The 22,756-nt window shown below is 26.3% G+C and overlaps 1 protein-coding gene across 3 annotated transcripts in view; it reads right to left on the bottom strand.

Annotated features, from left to right (window-relative positions):
• Nucleotides 1-3,790: 3,790 nt before the first annotated feature.
• The window catches only part of LOC145834129 (uncharacterized), a 29,600-nt gene continuing 10,634 nt past the window's right edge, over nt 3,791-22,756 (bottom strand). For 2 of the 3 annotated variants that reach the window (XM_082941485.1, XM_082941486.1), the window contains exons 5-21: nt 17,176-17,257; nt 14,694-14,820; nt 14,014-14,169; nt 13,579-13,658; nt 13,045-13,286; nt 12,142-12,274; nt 10,185-10,416; nt 9,364-9,619; nt 9,065-9,132; nt 8,799-8,965; nt 8,288-8,433; nt 7,919-8,005; nt 7,095-7,257; nt 6,530-6,653; nt 5,940-6,102; nt 5,022-5,658; nt 3,791-4,760 (exon numbers count right to left, since the gene is read on the bottom strand). In XM_082941485.1, coding sequence (XP_082797611.1) covers nt 4,721-4,760; nt 5,022-5,658; nt 5,940-6,102; nt 6,530-6,653; nt 7,095-7,257; nt 7,919-8,005; nt 8,288-8,433; nt 8,799-8,965; nt 9,065-9,132; nt 9,364-9,619; nt 10,185-10,416; nt 12,142-12,274; nt 13,045-13,286; nt 13,579-13,658; nt 14,014-14,169; nt 14,694-14,820; nt 17,176-17,257 — 2,903 coding nt within the window. In that variant the 3' untranslated portion in view covers nt 3,791-4,720. The remainder of the gene's footprint in view (nt 4,761-5,021; nt 5,659-5,939; nt 6,103-6,529; nt 6,654-7,094; nt 7,258-7,918; nt 8,006-8,287; nt 8,434-8,798; nt 8,966-9,064; nt 9,133-9,363; nt 9,620-10,184; nt 10,417-12,141; nt 12,275-13,044; nt 13,287-13,578; nt 13,659-14,013; nt 14,170-14,693; nt 14,821-17,175; nt 17,258-22,756) is intronic. The other variant, XM_082941487.1, reaches the window with a different exon arrangement.

The following is a 22,756-nucleotide window of genomic DNA, read 5'->3' as shown; positions in this document are numbered from 1 at the left end:
TATTACTTTGACACGCCTTATCTACCCATCAATATTTTACAGGTTTTTCTGCTTAACAGTGTTTGCTGAGTATTACCAATATCCTGTTCACCGCTTCAAATTTGGAAAAAGATGGTTTTTGGTTTCATTTTGGAGTATTGGCAGTACATTAACGACATCTTTTGGTTCATTACTTGGATGTGGAGGATGTATCAAATGATCTCTAGATTTCGTCTTCATCTAACTCCTGATGTTTTAGTGCTTCTTCGTTGTGAAGAGACTCGTAGAATGATTGTTAGACGACTTGTTGCGTCTATTTACTACCAAATAGGCTGGACCCTTTTTTGTTTTCGCAACATTAATTATCTGAGTGGTTTTCAATTTGACCGCTATATCCTTTTTTGGTTTTTTCTTGTCAACATTTTTCCCACTGATTTTGAATTGAGTAGATATTTAAATTGGGTTATGCTTTTCGTATGGAGATTTGTTCTTTAATTAAGCATTTATATAATATGTTTTATTTATAGAGTTCTATAGTTTCTAATTTGCTTTATTAAGCAATTAAAGAAAGTTTTTCTTATTTTCACTTTATGCTCACTAAAATGAGTAATATATCAAATAAAAAGCCCTTATTAATGAAAATTTCAGCTTTAATTTTGTGTGATTATGTTTAAAAAACTGTTATGTTATCAATTCTCTTTACGTTGCTTAATGCAATAAACTCAGTTTTTAACTATCTGTTAAAGTATGTACTTGTTTTGTTTAGAATTTTGAGCAAAACTTAATAATAATTTCTTGCATCAATGTTGTTGCTGTTAGGTCGAGAGTTTGTTAAAACAATTTTGAATTATGTCAATAATTATAGATAAAACATTGTGAAGAGTAGTTTGTGCTTTTCAATTATTTAACTTAGGTTGAGTTTGTTATGCATAAAACTACTGTCGTAGATATATATACGAATAGCCTTTTAGTATGTTATAACAGTTCAACCCACTGTAGTTTGTAATTAAACTAATTTTTAAAGATTGCCATTATTTTTAATTGAATTTTAATGAAAAGGTTAGAAATTGATAAAATCAATGAAATGCCTTGCATTCACAAAAACTTTCGAAAAAATTTAGAAATAAAATATTTCTATAAGCAAAATAAATATAAAAGAACAAGTAATAAACTTGTGAAGAAGTTTAATTAGTATAATTTTTTTTAACAATTTTGTTTTTTCTGATTAGAAGTTAACAGTTTTCCTTCAAAAAAGTTGTTTTGAGTTTTTAGAATATGTAAAAAGCACCCTCCCTATGCCATTATACTAGAGCAAGATTTTAAGATTAAAATATATTTAATGTCAAGTGTGTTTTAGCATTATTAGACAAGTTTTGTTTAAAATTTTTGGGTAAATTAGTTGTTTAAGTTTAGAATATTTCACATTTTCCAACAATATCCCTTGAATAAAAGTTTTTAAAGATCGTAAAGGGGAAATTCAAAGAAAAAAATAATTTTTAGTTATAAAGGTTTAGTATTTCTTGAACTTTTAGTAAATTACGAAAATGTTGACTAAAAGTTAATCACAGTTTAATATTAATGTTCTAAAGCTATTATTGGCAGTAAATTTTTCTCGTGCTTAAAATTAGTTAACAAATAGTTTTACTGTGGCCTCAGATGCACAAAAATTAAATAAGGTAAGTATCAAATGTTTTTTAAGTATTATAGCTTTGTAGTATTTACAATGTAAACCAATCTACAATGTATGACTTAAGTAAACTTATGATTAGGTAATTCAAAATATTGCTTCGTTTACTTAGATTGTCTCATTGAAACATCTCGTAAAATTAAATTCTTATAGGAAAAAATATGTTTAAGTAAGCAGGTTAATAACTAAAAAGTTGTCTAATTTGTACCTAAGCAGGTATTAGAAGGCTTTGAAATTATTATTTGTATTGTCTAATACGGTTTTTAAATAATTTAAAATCAATTCCTTATGACAAACTTTCGACATAAAATACTGTGGTCACAAAGCAACCAAAGTTGGTAATAATTTCTACACAATTTGAGTGGACGGATTGAATTAAAAAAAAAGTGGCAAGTTTTATATGGAACTAAATTTTTTTGATTTTTTGGCCTTTCAGGGTTGTCGGTAGTTTTTTTTTGAACATTTCTTCCAGGTTTTTGATCTTATTTTACTATAAAATCAAAATTAAGCTAAAAGATGTATCAAATACTATAAAAACATTGAAAAAATACTTAAAATATGTTTTTTGATAACTAAGTTTTTAATAAAACAAAAAAGAATTATCTTTTTGATAGATTTTTTGCATTTAATCGAAATTTTGATACTTTGAATGTAAAGTAGTTTAAAATTCCAAGTTTTCCCAAATTTCCCTTTTTTGTTAATTGTAAAATTCTACGTTTAATTTTATTGCAACCCTGTTCTTTGACATTTATTATCGGTTAAAATCTACAATGAAAGTTTCCACAAGTGCTCAAATATTGACCTTAAAGGAGTTACGTAGCAAGTATGAAAAAATTTGTAGTGCAGCTTTTTATTTACTTTTAGTTGAAGCATATGATAATCAGAATTTCTTTAAACCTAATATACTAGTAAGTAAATATAGATGATTTTAAACTGTTTGTGATTTATGAATATAAAGATATTTTTACTGACTGAGTAGCATTTGTGAAATTTTTACAGTGTTAAAAGAAAGTTTTCAAAATTAAAAAACTTGTCTATCTAAATAGGGACTTGTCATAACCTTTCAAGTATTTAGTTTAAACAACTTAAGTTTCTAAAACTGTAAAAATAAGCTTTTGTACTAAAATATTTATGTATAAGTTACTGGTGCTTTATTATTGCATATTTTATCACATTAGGGATTTAACTTATTTAATTTTAATTAATACAACAATTTTAATCAACTACGGAAGACCTTTTTCCTACAGTGCGGTCAACGACATATGAAACGGACATCTGGTTTTCACAAAAAAAATCCTCGCTAATCCGGCCATGTTGGGCAAGCTTTTTTGTAATTATGGCCAGAAAAAAAATATCGTTTTTTTTAACACTCTATTATGCAATGTGTATATACAAAAACTCACATAAAATATAATTAATTTTTTAGTGTGTTTTGCAATTAGTTTGCTACTAAGTTGTTGAAATTGGAGATATATTAATTTGTAACTAGAACTTTGTTTTAATTACGGGATTTTAAAATGAAAATAATGACTAAAGCTGATTTAACTAAATCTGATTGTCAACTGAAGCCGGATTAGCGAGGAACTGACGACTAAATGTAGTTTTTCCAGGCAGAGTTGTAAGAAATCTGTTTCAGTTGTAGAAAATCACTTACTAGTCGGTCAAGTAAATTCCATTTAATAAAAATAGTATACATTTACAATATTTCATACTTATTATTTCATAGGTAAATTAGAGCTTTAACAAATATATTTCAGTATAGTAATTTACGTTTATATATAATCAAAAAGTAATAAAAATGGTTTTACAAAAACATAATTTAAATCAATCATACACTTGTAGTTATTTAAGTTAAGAAATTGAGCGTATTATATTTGCTAACATAGAATAAAACAACCAATCTATACTTTCCTAAACGTTTAATAGGAACAAAAAGAATGAAAACGAACAAAATACAATTTATTTAAACACAAAAATTTCCTATTAAAGCTTTTGAAAAAGCAAGCTTTAAAACGTAGAAAAGGCTAACAAAAAAGTCAGGAAAAATAATGTACTTTGTATGAATTAAGAATGTCTTGAATAAAAAAGCTTTTAAATAAAATTTCAATACAAAGTCTGTTATAATTTACAATCAAAGTAGATCATTATAATTTTTTTTATAATATTTGAGTTTTAAGTTTTTGTAGAAGTATTAAAAACTACCTTGGAATAAACTTTACAATTTCTTATAAAAAATACATATAAAAAGTTTAAATAATTTTGTAAATATTTAAGCAATGCTAGTAAATCGCTTCCAAACAAACTCTTCCAACAATTGGAATAAAAAACTATTTCAATTAATACTTTAAATGGACGAACTTAGATAGTATTTGGCTAAACAATGACTTACTTATGAAAAATAAATATTTTGAAGTAATTTCTGTTCTTAAACATTGAAAAAATTTAGTATTGACATGTCTTCTACAACAACAAAAAACTTAGTACAGTTCAACTAAGTTTTAAAACTGCATTTAAAATGTTTTTGAATTTCTAATTTAATCTATTTTTATTTAGTAAATGCATTTTAGGACTTTTTTTTTCAACTCATTTCGAAAATTTCGACGTATTGAAGTTTATTTCTAACTTTTCATTAAACTAATTATTAAAGTTCGGTAATCATAATTTACCTTAAAATCTTAAGAAGAATTTTGGTCAATTTCAGAGTAATAGTTTTAGATATTAGAAAATTGGAATTTATTTTTTAAAAATTTAATATCTAGGAATTAAAACAAAAAAAAACATTAGTTTTCACTTGATCGAAAAAACAACTCTAATCTTTTCAATAACATCTATTTAAAAAATAATTACTTAAAATTTCAATAACGACTTATAATAAAAATTATTTGAAACAGGTAGGTATTACTGCAAAACAGAATATTTTGTTTAGTTATATTCAGAATGGAAATTCTTAAATAAATCTAAATAAAACTGCACTTTGAATTTTTTCTGTAAATTCCTGTAAAAATTTTACTAATTTCCAGGAATATCTTCCAATAGTTGATCAAATTCTTCTTTCTATTCAAGATTTCCTCTTAGAGTGTTGACTAATTCTTCTCTGAAATATTTAAGTTTTATAACATAAATAAATTAATTTAGTTTAATCATGCAACTTTTTTTTATAGTAGATAGTTTAACTTGTCTATTATGTTTATTTAGTACAGCTAGTTGTATCTTTTAAATTTTAGAAAAAAAAACTAAAACAAAACAGTAATACACTTTTAATATGAGAATAGTAATTCACTTAAAGCTTGTATTTTGCACAAAACTAGCTCATATAAAAGAATAAAATTAATTATCAAAAAAACAAATAACTAACTCGGTCATGAATTCGTTCATATTTTCCTGAATCACTTCTGTTTCAACGACTTCGCTCTCGCATACTTCCTCATTGTATTTATCAAACTGCACATTACCACCGAAATTCTGATCAACTTCCATCGAGCTTTCTTCTTCAATATTGTTGCTATTTTGCTCAACTTGAATCGAATTTTCTTCCAAAATGTTGTTGTTGTTTTGTTCAACTTCCATTGAATTTCCAACTTGAATGTTGTTCTGTTTTGACATCAACTCTTCGAAGCTCTCTACTTTTCTCACTTCCATATTAGGAGCGTTGAACAACTTGCTTGTTTTCAGTTCAACTTTTGGACTTTCAGAGTGGTTGATGGTCACGTGCCTTTCCGCTTCGCTGACTTCTGCGGGTTTTTCCGCTTCAGTTGTTTTGGCGGGAATCTTCACCTCTGAACTTTCAACCGCTCGAGTTTCAGCTGCTTGGTGGTTTTCAGCCCTGGTGTTTACCACCGCAGCATTATTCTCACTCGTGGGGATTTCCATTTCAGAGTTGTCAGTTGAGTGGTTTTCCTGGAATGATTGCGACGACAGGAGCTTTTTGGCGATGTTGTCATGGCGACTAGGGGTCTTGTTGCCATGAGCTTCTTGATGTGATGTTGTTGTATCTGGGTTGAGATAAAAGTTGTTAGTTCAGCACAGCAAACTATATAATGAATGTTACTGATTGCATTTAAGATGCAAAATATTTTTTTTGATGAATCCTGCACTCGTCAACAATTAAACTTTATAATTTAATAAAACATTCAAAAATTTTAAAGAAAATTTAAATTCTAATTGAATTTCACATATAACAAACAATACATGTCATGGTTTTAACAAATATGTTTGATTTAAACAACTTATGACATCAAATAAATTAAAATATACATTTGTATGATAAACCAACCACTTGCTTTCGAAGCATTCATCTCTCCCTGAGGTTCAACAATTTCCCCTGTTCTCGTGTTAATCTTGTAAACTTTCGGCTTGTTCGATCTTATGAACGACTTCTTTACCGGGATCATCTCAACAACTTCGTCACCATCCGACAACTCACAATCGTTCTGAAACTGAAATGAGAAATATTTTAAAATATTTAAACTGTTAGAAATTTGGTTTTACAGATTGAAAAAATGAAAAGAGAGCTGATGATTTCAAAGTTCCTAGAAAATAATCCTTGGAAATACTTGATTCCATACGGTTGTAGCGATTTTTTTTTATAAAGCTTGTTATATCTCAAAAGTCTTTTTTTTGTTCAATAAAAAGTACCTTTTAGCTTTGAAATTTTAGTTTTTGTTCAAAAAACTTTGGACTCCCCTATGTCTTTAAATATTTTCAACTAGTGTGTAAGGGATTTAGTTGTAGATGAGGTCAACAGGTAAGGATTTATAATTCAAGATTAGACCTAATTTAAAGTCTAATTAGATTTTCAATTTAACTAAATACAGGATGAGTCATATATTTATTATTATTTATACATTTTTCATTTATACTAACCACAGGGTGGGTGATGTGTTTCTTCTTGAACCTGTGTATCTTGACTCCTTCTTCCAAAACGAAATCACCCCTGGTCAGATTCTGATCTTCTAAAACGTGCTGTAGGGGGTAGAAGTTCGTCGACCTGCAATTTGGAGAAATTGATATTTAACTGTTGTTATGTTTACTATGTATTCTTATTAAAATACCATTTTATCTGAATTCAACTTGCTTATCAGTCTCTAACACAGGAATTTTTAAAACGAAATATTATGAATCTACATATAATGATTGAGACACAAATAATAATATAAGAAACTAACTTTAATTCAATATCAACATTGAAAAACAAACATTAACTTTTTGTACTGATTAAACACTTATTTTTGGTACTGGAAAACATTAAAGTTTATATATATAAGAAACAAACATTAATTTGCTTTATATAATAAAAACAAACATTAATTTTATCTACTGATATTTCTACTATGAACTGAATAATAAAATAAACAAACTTTAATTTTTTACTGATATTAAAAACAAACATTAATAAACTAAAAATAACAAAATAATAATTCAAACATACATTAATTTCTTGTACTGAGATTGATGTACCGGATCCACATACGAAGATTGAGATACCGGAGCGTCAAACACCAATATCTCGCATTCGAAATCTTCCTCTCTAGAATCAGGTATGTTTTCAACCGTGTCATAGGGATGGTACCCGTATTCAGTACGCGGGGTTTCTGTTTAAATTTTTTGCTAATTTAATTTTATACTTTTATTCTATGTACATTTCACTTTTAAAATGTAGAAAGCAAAATTTTATTTTAACTAAGCAGCTGCTAAAGTTTCGATTACAATTAATCAAACATTTTTATAGTATTTATAAACAAATAAGTGCTTGAATGACTTTTATTTTTATTTTAAATGACACGTGTACATGACTATATGACGTCAAAATAAAAAAGTTTAAAATATTTCGTCCCATAGCTTATTAGGATTTATCACGGGGTAATCACAGGCTTTTATGGGCAACGGGCAAACTTTATTTTTTTAATAAGCAAAATAATTTTATGTTATATGTGGTCTGTTGACTAGAAAAGCTGGCCTGCCCCAATGCAAGTTATATTTAAAATTAAAAGTTATATTTTATTTTGTTAGTACCTAATAACTTGTTAGGTTTTTATGAGATAATAGACTTATAACGCTTTAAGTAACTACAAATTTTGCTTTGAACAATGCTTAAGAAAAACTAAAAAATCTACTTAACTCACAATTGAGAGCAAGCTTTGTCACATAAGGATCCCTAACAATACAAAATAGCAAACTTTACTTTTTAATACCCTAAAACAAATACATTTAAAAAAAATTACACTTAATGCTTTGTAAATAAAATATACAAACCATCATCATCAGATGGGAAGTTATTTTTCCACAATTCAGTGTCATTGAGATCTTCTAACGTCAGTAATCCCAACTTTTTCAGGTATTCTGTTAAAGATTCAATAGTTTATATCTAGAGTAAATAACAAGTGTTCTTAAAAGATATACAGAAAATTAAATATTGTATCGAATAACAATCTAGAAAAAATTCTAACAACAGGACTTATTATAAAGATCAGACAAACAAAGATATGCAATTATTTACATTAAAAAATAACACTTAAACTTAACATCAAGGATTTTTCATAGCTGTTCTCTTTTTGGTACAATAAATACTTACAATATTTATAAAAAGTATATATAAAAAATTCTATATAAAATCAAACTAACGATCGAGGAAGTTTTTCATGGCAGCAGACTTGTACAACTCCCTGACGCTGATTCCTGAATATTTGGCAATGCTGGGGTCCGCACCGCAACTTATCAGTAACCTGACAATTTCCAGCTTGTCAGCGTGTACCGCGTCGTGGATCGGTCTGTGGTAATTTTATTTAATTTATTATTTTTTACCAATAATTATTATATGTTTTGGTTTTTAGAAAAAAATAAAGAGATCTTAACTACTAGAGGATGTAATGAGTTTATTCTTTCAAGACTTTATTTTACAAACTAAGTTTCGGTCAAAGACCTCGTCAGTGCTTAAATAAATTTTATTCAAATAGAAAAACTATATAGTACTCAAAATTGCCACCCTTTACAGTAAAAACTTGCTAAATTCTTCTAAAGTTTTTCAAAAAATCTAAAAAAGTTCGAGCTAGCCTACATTGTACATAGTATGTTAATTATTTCAAACAAAATAAATAGTTATACACAAACAATAGTAAAAAAAAGGAATAATAACCTTCCACCATCCTCAGTTGATACGTTTACATCAGCACCGAATTCAATCAGGCACCTGACGCAATCTAACTTCCCGTACGCGCAAGCCTCGTGCAACGGCGTGTACCCCGCGTTGTCCGGTTTGTTCACGTCTATCAGCTTGTGTTGCAGGTAGTGACGGACGTTGTTCTGTTTATTATTTTATTTTTTTTATTGATATTCCAAATGGCCAAGGCTTTATGACGACATAAAAATAACATGTTTTTTTAATATAATACATAAACTAACAACTAATCCGAGTTTAGCAGATTTGTGAAGAGCTGTTTCACCATGAGATTTGTTGCATGTCACTTTCTCTGTAATTGTTAATATTTTGTTAGTTTTGAAATAATTTACTAAACAAAGCTTGCAGTAAATTTAAGATACTGCTTACTTTTAACAACTTTTTTTTCAAAAGTTGATGCTTAAAATAATATCATTTAAGGTTGTTTTTATTTAATTGAACATATAAGTTTAAAGCGAAGTCTAATCGATATAAATGGAATCACAGGTAATATGACAAATCAAAAAAAAAACAACAAACTAACTGCAATCGGGCGGCAACTGCACGTTTATCGAAGTATTCTTTCTTCCGCTGTAGGGCGTGTGAGAGCTGGAATGCACTGAACTACTTCTCCTGCTGCTATTCTTGCTCGAGTAAGATTTCCCGTACTGCTTCTTGTACATGTTGGACGTGTCGTGGTGCTTGGATGACGACCCTTCCAGCTTGATCTTCTTCGGCTTGGGCGGGGCGAATGGTCCCTGGACGATGGTTGAAGGCTGCGGTGTGCTCTTCTTTGTGTGCTTTAAAACGTATTGAAAAAACTATTAATTGATTATATGTTTTATTCTAAGTTAAACCACTTTTAAAAGTTATTTAAAATTTAGTTGAAAACAAGTTGAAAGTTTGAAACTCTAACATTTGAAATATTAAAAATAGTGTTATTATATTAATTTGATAATTGGCCTTTTCAAATACTTTATTTTATATAATCGTATGTAACGTTATCCTTTATAATGTTAAAAAAAGACCACAAGTTCTATAAAACTTTTAACAAATCAACTTATATTTGAAAACACAGCTATTATAAATAAAACCTAATAACAGGCCAGTCGATAACCGAATGAGAAACCGACCAAACGCTTTAAAGTGTAAAAACCCAAGCGGTAGAATTCGCTTCATTTTTGACAAATCAAACGTTCTTGTATCGCGTTTTAAAATATATTTTTATCACTTAACACATAACTTGAGTTTTTTTTAAATTTATTTCATAATCTACACTGTGTTTATTAAAGCATCTTTAAAAGTAAAAATAACTATTACAGACAAAACTTAAGATAAATAAATATAGAAACAGTTTTAACTCACATCAAACTGTCCCTTGTAGTGGATGAAGCTGCTTTTGCTCGGAGCCGACGTGCTCGCATGTTGTTGTTGGGGTGGAAGTATTACGGGGGTCATCGCTTTCGTGGGGTCCCACCCCTGCTGCAGCTTGCCGATGGGGGTGATCCCGGTTGTCATGGGCGACGATTTGTTGGAACTGGTTGGCGTGTCGAGTTCGTACGATTTCTTTGGTGGTCGGCCGATACGTTTGCCTTTACTGTTGAAATAAACGTTTTAGTTTACTTGATGCATAAAACTCATATACAACAACATCAAGTAAAAATACATATTTATTTAGTTATTTATGAAATAAAAGTGTTATTTCATAAATTGGATGAACAAATTGAAAATATTTGTTATTGGACTACTATAAAAACAAATCATTTTTTAAATACTATGCCTTACTCTAATAAAAACTTTTGTTTTTGCCAAGTAATATTTTCGATCATAACATTTGAGTCCTTGCAAATTTGAAAAGTTTTAGATGTGTTCTAATACTTTACTTTAAAAATTGAACTTTTTATCTGATAAGCAATACACCCATGTACAAAAACTGTATTTGCAATTGTGTAGTGTTACAAACTTAAGTGACTTTAAAGTTAGTTCTGTTTTAAGCCATGATAAAAAGAGCACTTTATACTACATACGTAGTGAAAACGTTATAGTAGTATTTGTTTTTACTTGCAAAACTATTGCAGTAGTGCTGCAATACATATACACTCAAACGTTTATTTATGACGTGAGTAATATATTGAACATTTTTATTATTATTTGCAACCAGTTCTTATTAGAAGTTAGATAATAAAAACATAATGTTATTAAAGTATTAATATTAGTAAAAAAACATAATTAACAAGCTTACAATGTTTACACCAAATAAACATTTTGTAAGTATTTTGTAAGCATTTAGATAATTTCACTTATCCAATATATTTTTATTTAAACTGATTTTCAACTGGACTTAAACTTTATTAAGTACAAAAGCATAGAAGTATGTATATATTTGATTTTATGTTGTAGCTAAAAAGAAAAAAAATGTTTTTAAAGTGAATTTAAAAATATTTTCTATTAAGCCGTTTCTTCTTATAATTACCACAACAACAACTTATATGAAATTTAAAGAGAGAAGATTTAAAAATCAATAATTTTCGCAACTTATGTTTAAACACTGAAGTTTGTAAACTCATTTCTACTTTCTTAGCGATAATTTTTTCAAGTGTGTGTAAATGCAATAGCCTTTGAACAAATTTCTTAAATGTATGAAATCTTTTAGACTTTCTTAAAGAGATTGTTAAGTTAATCTAGAAAAAAACACTATAGTTTATCCTAACTTTTAAGCCTGTGTAGGTTATTTTTTTTTATAAGTTTGAGCCTAATTTAAATAAATTCTTTAACTTTTTTATAACATAAGAAATACATTTGCCGTTTAAATCATATTCAAATACTGACTTATTGCCTAAAATTAATTAACATTATACTTGTAGCTTTTCTTATCTATTCAATATACCAGAGTTGATTATTTTGCATGTAATTAATTCATAAATGATTTTATTAAACCAAACCTAACGATTACAAATTAATACATTAACTATATTACACTGTAATATTAAATATCAATTCCGAAATAAAACATGCAAGTGCAAAAACTTACAACGTTTTAGTTTACAACTAATTACTACTTAATAGTTTTTTAAAATGGTGTTTTAATTATTAATGTTTTCATAAAAAAATACCATACTTAAAGTTACATACTCAATGATTTTTAAGCAAATATTTGATTTAATAGAACTTCATTATACTTTTATGAACCAAACTAACTCAAAAATTATGCTTTTGAGTATTAATCAAGTGATAAATAATACTTACTCGGAGATTGTGTTATTAAGTATTTTTCCTCTAAATCTATGTATATATTAAAATATATCAAAGTTAAATTACTAACTCGGAGAATCTGTTTTTCAATATTTTTCCATTGCTACCCTTCTGCGCAAGGTACTCATTATTGGGCACGCATCTTATTTTGAGTGGGGCTATTGCCGGTTGCTGATTTACTATGGGTGGTTCGTCTTCGTACCCTATTTAATAAAAACATCAAGTATTGTATGCTGTAGTGTATGCTATATTTAATCAGTATAAAATAAAACTTCCGGTTACTGGTTAAATAATGGTTTATAATCATACTCCTTTTGGACAACGCAATGGTATACTTTATTTAAAAGTACGTTTTAAAGGTAAATAGCAGGTCTACTTTATTTTGGTTCATTAAGTAAAGAAAAATAAACAAAAATTAAAAAGTGCAGTATTTAATGAATATACCAGACTTACCATAAAAAAGTACTTTTACTGCAGTATTGAATTAAATTTAAATTACTTTAAATTTAGCTTCTCCGATTAAGACAAAAACGAAACTATTTGAAAATTTTAAAGGCAGCTGTTTTCCGTCTTTGATAAATGAGTTATAAGATCATTTAAATCAGGGTTTTCAATGGTTTTTTCAAAAATTTTTCTAGGTTTTCCAAATTTCTCCAGGTTTTTATAAGTACAAATTTTTGGGTCTATTTTTAGTTTAAAGTTAAGTTTAAGGTAAGAAGCTGTGTTAAATTGTATAAAAACATTGAAAAGATACTGTAAAGCCACTTAAAATATGTGTTTTGATGAAACATTTTTTTGATGATTACAAATTTTTTTAATTTATATGATAGATTTTTTGAGTCAAATTGAAATTACATTATTGAAAACAAGAAAGTTGTTAAAATTCCAGGTTTATCCAAGTTTTTCTAGGACTCTAGGTAAAGTGGCAACCCTGTTTAAATTAATAAACTTACACTCAACAACCAAAACAAACCCTTCAGGTCGATCTGGAGTTCTCCGTCATCGCTGCTATCTTGTTGTGACGTCATAGTGGAGTTGAGAGCGCCCGACGAACTCTTGTTGGGGCTGAGTATCAACGACTTCAGTATTGACGACTCCCCGTTCATGCTCCCGTTGCTAGGGGTGGAGGGTTCGCCCTTGACGACGGGCGACGACCGGTTGCTGGTGGTCATCCACTTTTTCAGGTGAGCAACCGGCGTGGTGGGTACACTGCTGCTGAAATAAAAAATAATTTAAGAAATATATAAAGTAATATAACAACTCCAGCTGTGATATATAAAGTGGAAGTAACTTTTTTACTATAATATAAAAGATAATTAATTGTTCATAACTGTTTTGAAATACATCAAGTACTATTTTTATGCACTATTATTTTATTTTATAGTGTTTTACAATTCGTGAAATTTAGTTACAAAAACAAACTTATCATAACGTTTGCTTTCAGTTTGAACAGTCTACAATTTTATCAGAGTTATAATTAAAATAAAAACAATTAACAAAAACAAACATATTATAAGGTTCCTCCTTGATATCAGGTTCTTCTTTATGTTTGAAATCAATATTCGCCTTTGCACCCGGTTTCCTTCCCTGAAAATGAAGAAAAAGTTTTAACTATAAACAATAATTTAATTTATATTGACTAAAAAAATATATATAATGGAATTTAAACTTAGATATAAAACTACTAAAGTTAATAACGTTATTTCTCACAATAAACAAGCAAATTTATATTTACTGGCTTTTTTTTCTTGGCCAAAATGAAGGTGTTGGTAAAAGTTTAGTATTTAGATTGGAAATTTAAATTGTTTTGAAAAAAATAAAATTACATTGGAACTTTAACACTTGAAGCTTGTTTCCAAAACCATACTTTAAAACTCAACATTGTTAAATTATTACTGCTGTATTAAAAAACTGTATGTAGATTTAAAAAAATAATACCGACCTTCTTTCTGTAGGCCCACTTGAACTTCTTAGCACACAAGTTGGCGTAATCCGATAGCTGCTTGATGTAGTCGGGATTCGACATCTCGACCCACAAGTCCCTCTTGCCGGGTTGTTGAGGGAAGGACACCTTGTTGACCAGCGGTTCCAATTTGATCTGTTCGCAATCATCCTTACAAAACTATTTTTATTTGTAAAAATTTTTGTATTAACACTTGAAAGATGATGTTTATGCTAAGGTGATTGTAATCAAATATTCAGTAATTTGAAATCTAAAAAATCCTATACATTTAGGTGTTTGAACTTATTTTGTTAGCGGTTCCAATTTGATCTGTTCGTAATCATCCTTACAAAACAATGTTTATTTGGTTAAAAACTTGTATCAGAGTTTGAAAGATGATGTTTATGCTATGGTGATCGTATTAAACACACAGCAATCGGTAGGTAAAAAAGTACTTAGCTGTGGAATCATATTTTTTGTAGTTGAATAGATAGCAAAAATTAGTTGAGTGATCTCAAAATTCTACTTATGAAAATCATTAGTGAGCATTAAAATATGTTATATTGTTTAAATTAACCTCTTAAAAACCAAAGACTTTATTATTTAGTTTATTAGGTCTATTATTGTGATGAAAGAATAATAAATATCTTTAACAATTTAAATAAATTATTTTCAAAAACCTCTTCTTCCTTTTGTCTTTTCTTTCTTGTTTTTTTCGGCTTACTAGCGCTATCAAGCGGATCTTGTAGAGTTATGTCGTCAATTGAGGCGTTTATCGAGGACACATCAGTGTTGTTTGATTGTGGACTGAAAAGTTATTTATTATTAAATTTTTTATAATGATATAACTTTTTTTGTTAAAGATACATTGGCGTTGGTTGATTAGGAGCTAAAAATTTTATTACTATTTATTTCCACTTAGTAATATTTTTCTTTTTTATTTAAGAAACGTCCGTATTACTCTATGTTGAGCTGAAACTCAAAACACAATAATCCATTACCTACTAGTTGTCAATATACTATTAAAGACTAAACTGAAAAGGAGATATAATTTTAGTAAAATAGTCCTTTTTTGCCTTCAATATAGAAACTACTCAAGCAAACAAATTTGACCGCTTATATTTGATAGGTTACAGAGAATTATAAACTGATATATACAAATGGTAGCTTATCAATTCAAAAATAAGACTAATATGAAATAAATATAATTTTTCGCTTTGGTCTTAATTAAGATGTAAAAAGATATGACTTTTAAACAAACTATTGGGTTATATAAGTTTTTGGCCGTGCGAAATATCATGTACAATATTGAAACTTGTGCTTTTTTTTCAAAGTTATGATCGTAGTTAAATTTATAAAAATAAAAGAAAGCATACTTGTTTAGTGTTTATTTCATATGTTTGTTTTTAAAATTTACCATCGCTGTAATAAATACAAATGCCAACCAATATTTTTGTTTCATTCTTAAGATGCTGAATTTTAAATTAGTATGTATACTTTTTTAAGATAAACAAAAAAAAAAATTACTTCCAAAAATGTGTTTCATTGTTAAATGTTTGTTTAATGTGTGAACTTGAAACATAAAATTTCACATTCTAAAAAACTTTAGGACTTCAACAAAATTTGTTTTATTATCAAAATTTATGTAAAAGATCAATCTACCAACATTTGTAAGCCCATGTAAATCAACTAACTAAACACACAGGTCAACTAAATGATCATTTCAAGCAATTACTTGTCAAAACCGTAGACTTATTTGACATATTTACCGATACTTAAGCTAATAAAACGATTTACAAGAAATCAAACTTGTTCTAAAATTTTATGAAGTAACTAGTTTCTTAAGTAAAAAAATTTAAGGGCTAAATTCAATTTAACATTGTTATTTTCAATTTTGAAATATGTTAGTTGTGTATATTAGCTATTCAAAGGTTTTTTTTTGTTTTAGAAAAAGTATATAATAACTTGTTATTCAGCAAGGCACCTAATTGTATTTGTTTTATACTAAAAAAACGAAGTATAATTGCTTAAAAGAAAAGTTTTACTCAAAAAAGCAACGTGTACAAAATATGTTTACTTGAAAAACACCAATTATCTAAAATAAATGGGTCAAATGAATACTTTTTTTTTATAATTACTTGTTGAAACTTAAGTTGCGTCTAAATTATTTATTTTCGTCCTTTTAAATGAAAGGTCATCAGATTTATTTTATTACTTTCAAAAGTTTTTATTTACTTCACTTTTGGAACAATAGTTTAACTTTTTAAAAATTTTATTATTTAATTTTTTCAAGTTTGAAGCTCTTTCTTATGACATCTTTTTTACTGTCTTTCTAATTTAGGCTTTTTTTACTTTAAAATAAACTAAGTTGAACAAACTATGCCCTACTATATAAAAGCTGAACACATATTAAAATTTGAATATATACTTATTTATTTTTAAATTAGTTTTACAAATTCAATAAGTTACTTTTAAATTTTATATTTCACTTTAATCTATATATGTAAGTTTTCACGATATAGTAGTGCCTGCATTAGATAAGGAATTTATACAAAACAGCTTTATAAAAAACTAATCGTAAAACTGACTTTTAGGGTCACTTTATACATAATAAAACATTAATAAACTATAAAATTGATTTACAAGTAGATTCCTTTCACAATATAGTATTGCTTACTAGCCACGCTTAAATAATTGCACGAGTTTTAACTTTTTACTAATCAAAATCTACTAATCACTGCTAATACTAAGTTATTTTTCTAATTACATTTTGCTGGACAAAAACATTGATGGATTTTAATTTTTTTAAATGCCTTTAAACAGTTGTTGTAAACTTAATTTAAAATTTCAAGAGAGACTTTGTTTAAAGTTATTTAGAATCACATCAGCTTTTGCAGTGGTGGTTTCAAAACAAATAAAATTACTTTAAGTTGAATAAATAGACTTTTTAAAGTTTAATAATGTTTATGGCAAAAAAAAAACAAGTAGAACTTAGTTATTGTTTTTCATCTTACAGATTTAATCTTAATTATAACTTTAACACTTAAACATAACTAAGATAAAAAAAAAAAAAATTACACGTAATATGAAGTATTTTACTAATATGTTTTTAAAGTGTTTTGATACCTTGATTTATAAACTTTAATAAAAATAAAAACAAACTTAGTTCTAGTGAGGTCCATTGCTTTAACACTCGGAGAACTCGATACAGATGAAGTATTTGTCATCATGTGCTTTGGTTTATCTATAAAAAATTAATATATATATAATAACCTGTTATTAAAAACTATTATATTCTATGTTAACATCTTAAATTAAAAAAAAAAAACTTATACAGATGAAGTATTTGTCATCATGTGTTTTGGTTTATCTATAAAAAATTAATTAAATAAATCTGTTGAACAAACTATACATCTCATTTAAAACTTATTTTACTTAACTATCTCTAGTAAAATTCTAACGATTATCAAAAAAAAACCTAACTATTTGATTACATTTTAAAAGCTATATTTTTATTAACAAAATTGATAAATTATTTTATATACCATAAAGCTTATTCCGGCTTTATATAAAGCAAATACAGTAAAAGGACTTCTATTATTAAAAGCCAAAACCAGACATATTGTTTGAATTGCTTTAATATATCTAATAATATAATATAAATATGTTTTTATACCATTGATATAAGTGTAAGCTTAGTGCATTAAATTACTCATATATTAAAGAAGTATAAAAAAGTCGATTTATAATAAACAAAAATGTTTAAAATACTGTTTATTGAGTGCTTTAATTACAAATAAAAAAAGAAAAACTGTATCACAATCATTTCTTAATAAAAAAATGATGACGATGCATTTGTCATCATGTGTTTTGGTTTGTCTATAAAAAATTAATTAAATAAACCTGTTGAACAAACTATACATCTCATTGAAAACTTTATTTTACTTAACTATCTGTAGTAAAACTCTAACGATTATCAAAAAAACCTAACTATTTGATTACATTTTAAAAGCTATATTTTAATTAACAATTTTGATAAATCATTTTATATACCATAAATCTTATTCCGGCTTTATATAAAGCAAATTACAGTATAAGGACGTTTATTATTAAAAGCCAAAACCAGACATATTGTTTGAATTGCTTTAATATGTCTAAAAATATAATGTAAATATATTTTTATACCATTGACATAAATGTAAGTTTAGTGCACGAAATTACATTTAGATTACAAAACTTCAAAATAATCAAGTTTTAATAACCAAAAATATTTTAAAATACTATCGAATGATTTATTATTTCATCAAAAACATATAAGAAAAATGTATTACAACCCTATCTTAGCGAAAGTTTTAATCATAGCTGTATTTTAATTTAAGGGCTCTTAATTTAAACTTATATTTTAATCCAGTTTAACCTATTATTGAAATAGAGCCAAAACTAAATTTACCATAAAAAATTTAGATGGACAAATGAAAAATTTTTATAACTCAATAATTTTTTAATATTAAACTAATTCTAAATATTTGTTCAAGTTTACAACAGTTATTTTTTTTAATATTTTAAACTATTAAATTTATTTTGAGTGATTTATAGTAGCAATACTTTAAATTTATTTTAATTAAATGCACATTTCAATCTCTTATGCTCGCAGTTTATATATCAATATCTAGCTATGGCTTAAAAACTAAAATTAGATCAAAGTATCATTTAGTCTGCAACTAATCCATGTTTAAAAATATGTTAACATGAAATATTTTCCTGACAAATTAAAACCCAGTTAAAATCTAAAACGAAACAAAACTTACTTTAACAACTTCTGATATAAATGTAAGTTTAAGTTTTGGATATTAAACGTTTTAAATAACAATACAATAAAACACAGTTAATTACTGTGCAAAAATCACATGGTTTATTGTAGTTTTTAAAGCAAATGAGCTTTTATTGTTTGAAATTTTAATACTCGAATTACGACATAGCTGGTTTTCAACTATAAAGAATTACAATTCAAATGGTAAATAATTGATGTGTGAGACTTTATGTACCTTCGAAACCATACAGCTTAATTTTATAGAAAACTACCCTAATCTGAAGTGTAATTTATAAATATTTAAACTTTGTTCTGCAACAAAGAGCTTTTTTGTAAAAGGTCACCTAATCCTTACTTTCATGTCTAAAATAAATTTAAAATAAACCCAAAACCAAAATCACACCAAATTGTTAAAAATTCAAAGTTTAATCGACTGGTTAAATGGCATTAAGTTTATTTCGGCGAAAACGTCTTAGAAAAACCGACACAAAAAAAACTTTAACTTTTACCGAGGCAAAGTTCAACTTGAATAAAAAAAACGAACTTTTCACAAACTTTCATAAAAAAGCAGCCCACTATGAAAAGCACAGCCCAGAAAACGAGAGAGATGTGAAAAGCGAGAGAGGCGTGACGTATTTTTGAGAAAAAAAAGAAAAAAATGAATTCCTCACCGCTTGCGGCAGTAGAGAGCCGTCAAGGAAGTTTATGTAATGAGTTAAAGTTGAGCTGTTTTTTTATTCAATTTTTCAACTTTTTGTGATAAATTTTTAACTTTTTTCGTGTTTTAATTAAAAAACCCACCGCTAAAAGTTGTAAGACAATGTCTCATTGTTTATTAATTACGAGTTTAATTATGAAAGAGCTAAAAACGTAGCTTTAACTGGCAAATATTAATTGTTTCAAACTTTCCTGTTGAACAGTATTTTAATTAATTTTTTATTTGAACGCATTTGACTAATATTAAATCAAAATCATCAATTTGAAAGTAAAGCTATCAACTCAATTATTTCTCTTCTAAGAGATTTTTTTCATTTAATACTTAAATCAAGTTAAAGAAACGTTTAAACTCAAAACTCAAATTAACTAACATATCTTAACTTAAGTCAAAAAGTTCCTAAATTTTTGACTCTCTAAAAACTATTCTGATCAAAACTTGTTTCTAAAGATCAATTACATTGTTTCAATCATAAAGCACTTATAAAACTTATGAATCATTATTTAATAATATATAACTAGTATAATAATTTTCAAGTCATATGAATACTGAACATTTTAACTTAAATAAAACAAACAGTTATACAAATTCAAGGCAGTCTAATTATATTATAAACAAACTTTAATTACAAAATTATATTTATATTCTGATAACTTAAAGGTGCTAACTATTGAAACATATTGATTATCTGAAAAAACATACTTTTAAAATTAAAACACACAACAAACAGAACTATGTAAATAATACCTATTATAAAACTTTACAAATAAAAAACATACTTTTAACTTACCTACAATATTTTCAATAATTTCTGTACGAAACTCAAAACTGTTGCTCTCATCTAAAGCTCTTTTCGACAAGTCTAGCGCTAAAAAATAAAAAATAACATATTTTATACTTCTAACATTAACTTGTTTGTTGCAAATAAAGACTTGATCTAAAATTCTCAAATAAAAAGTAGAATTTTCAACAAAACCTTTTCAAAATAAAAATCAAATTTAAAAGTATCTGTAAAAACACGTATGCAAAGCTAAAAATAACGCTTAATTACATGAATAAAAACTTAATTACATCTTGTTGCATAAATTTTGTGTTTTTAATTGATTTAACCTTTAATCTACACTTACTACATCTTGAAATTTATCTAACTCATAACTGAAGTTATAACCAACTATTGACTGACATATTATTATAAACCTGATAAAATTTTATCTTTGTTACTTGCAGTTAAAACTAACAAAAGCGTTTAAAAATAACATAATAACTGAAATACTTATAAATTTGTTACTTAAGGTTCTTTTTGAATAATATTTTTATTTAAGCACTGACGAGGTCTTTGACCGAAACTGAGTTTGCATTAAAAAGTCTTGAAAGAATTAAACATTGTATTTAATCTTTATTGCTTGCTTAATATCTTGTACATCTATATAATAAAAATTTTTAAAAGATAAGTAAACCAAATATTGGTTAAAAATCTTAAGCTATGTTCAAAATAAAACACCTGACATTTTCCAACAACTGTAAAATTTGTAGGTTACAAAATAACCTTTTCTTTTTCTATACTAAATTAATTAAAAAATATCCGTTTGGTCAGATGTACCGAACTGACCTACAAACTTTGTATTGCTTTTACAAAATAACATTTGTAAAAAATAATATTTAAAAACTTCACCTTTTTACTTAATTTATTTATTTTTCTGACTTAAAATATAATCTAAAGAAACTTAAACAGAAAAGCTGTGCACAATATGCAAAACCATTGAAAAAATAAAATAAAAATAGCTCAAACTGTTACAAACTGATGGCTTAAATGAAAAAATAAATTGGTATTGTATTAAAAAAAAAGTATAATTGTTTCTGGAACGAGGAAATACTTCTTTGTTTTTTTAGAAGAAAAAATTATTACGTGCTGTATAAAATTGTATTTTAAATGTAAGACAAAATTTAATGAAATATTTCTATACTGTAATTTAAAACATATAACTAGTTTGATAGACAAACAATAATTTATTTCTTTTTTTTATCTCTAATTTTGACGCTCCTAGTTTAAATATCCGTTTGAGATATGCAATTAGTTTAATTTATTACCATTTTATTTATTTTAATTATCAGATTTTCAGCTAATCACTGCGTATTTTTCATGGATTTATTTGTTAAAAATATTTGCTTTTAATGACAAACAATCTGAAGATAAGCTAAAATTTAATTTATTAGATATACTTAGAAAGTATTTTTTATAGTTAAACTGAGTTAATATTTTTGTTGTACGGAGATTTAAAATTAATAAAATGTTTAAAATATACTTTGTTATTAAGTCCAACTAAATTAAATTCATAAATTTTAAATATTAAACGTTTATAACTATGACAGGATATTTAAATAAATCGTGAAAATATATAAGCACATTTAAAGAAATTTAAAATAAAAATCAAACTTAATTCACTTATCTATAAAAACGATATATTAATAACAGTACTTATTTTAAGATTTACTAAGAAAATTTTGCATATAATCGTTAATGATCAAAATTCAAGACTAATTTGTTAGTTTAAGTAGAGTACAGTGTTATTTATGATTTAAATTACAGCTAAAATGTATACATACAATTTACTATACAATTACAGCTATTGTATAAATAGTTTTTAAAACTATTCCTGCATACTATTTGCTTACACTATAAAAAATTAACCTTACCTAGACAACAAATATATTTTAATTTTCAATGAAATATTTAATTAAAATAAGCGTTATATACAAGTCTAGTGGTTTTAGAACTACAAACTTCATATCAATGAAAGACAATAGCATGATATTTCTCTTTGCATTTATAAATGCATTTATCATAATATGTACTTCTAGCTAGCTCTTTGTTTTTTAGCTAAAAACTTTATGAATGCGTTTTTCAATTAAACTTTTTTAACTTTATTACTTCTAAAACAAGCATAAAGTTTGTTTTTGTGAGATGCTCAAACTGTACCATTGAAAATATAGCAAATATTCATACAAAGTTTATTATTATTTTTAATACAAAATATACCTGTATACTATGCCATGAAAAGGCTAATAATAAAAAGAATAATTTTATTTGCTAATTAATTTTGTAAGGTATAGTTTGTTTTGTTATAAACCTATTTTAACATTTTTTAAATAAACTTTTAAGCAGCACGTGTGGTGAAATATTTATGGTGATTTTGTTTGTATAAGGAAACTTATTATAA

The sequence above is a fragment of the Thalia democratica genome, chromosome 4, assembly GCF_965202585.1.
Source record: "Thalia democratica chromosome 4, ktThaDemo2.hap1.1, whole genome shotgun sequence".
Lineage (NCBI taxonomy): Eukaryota > Metazoa > Chordata > Thaliacea > Salpida > Salpidae > Thalia > Thalia democratica.
Note: the sequence above shows the minus strand (reverse complement) of the source record. Positions and strands in the feature narration are given on the sequence as shown.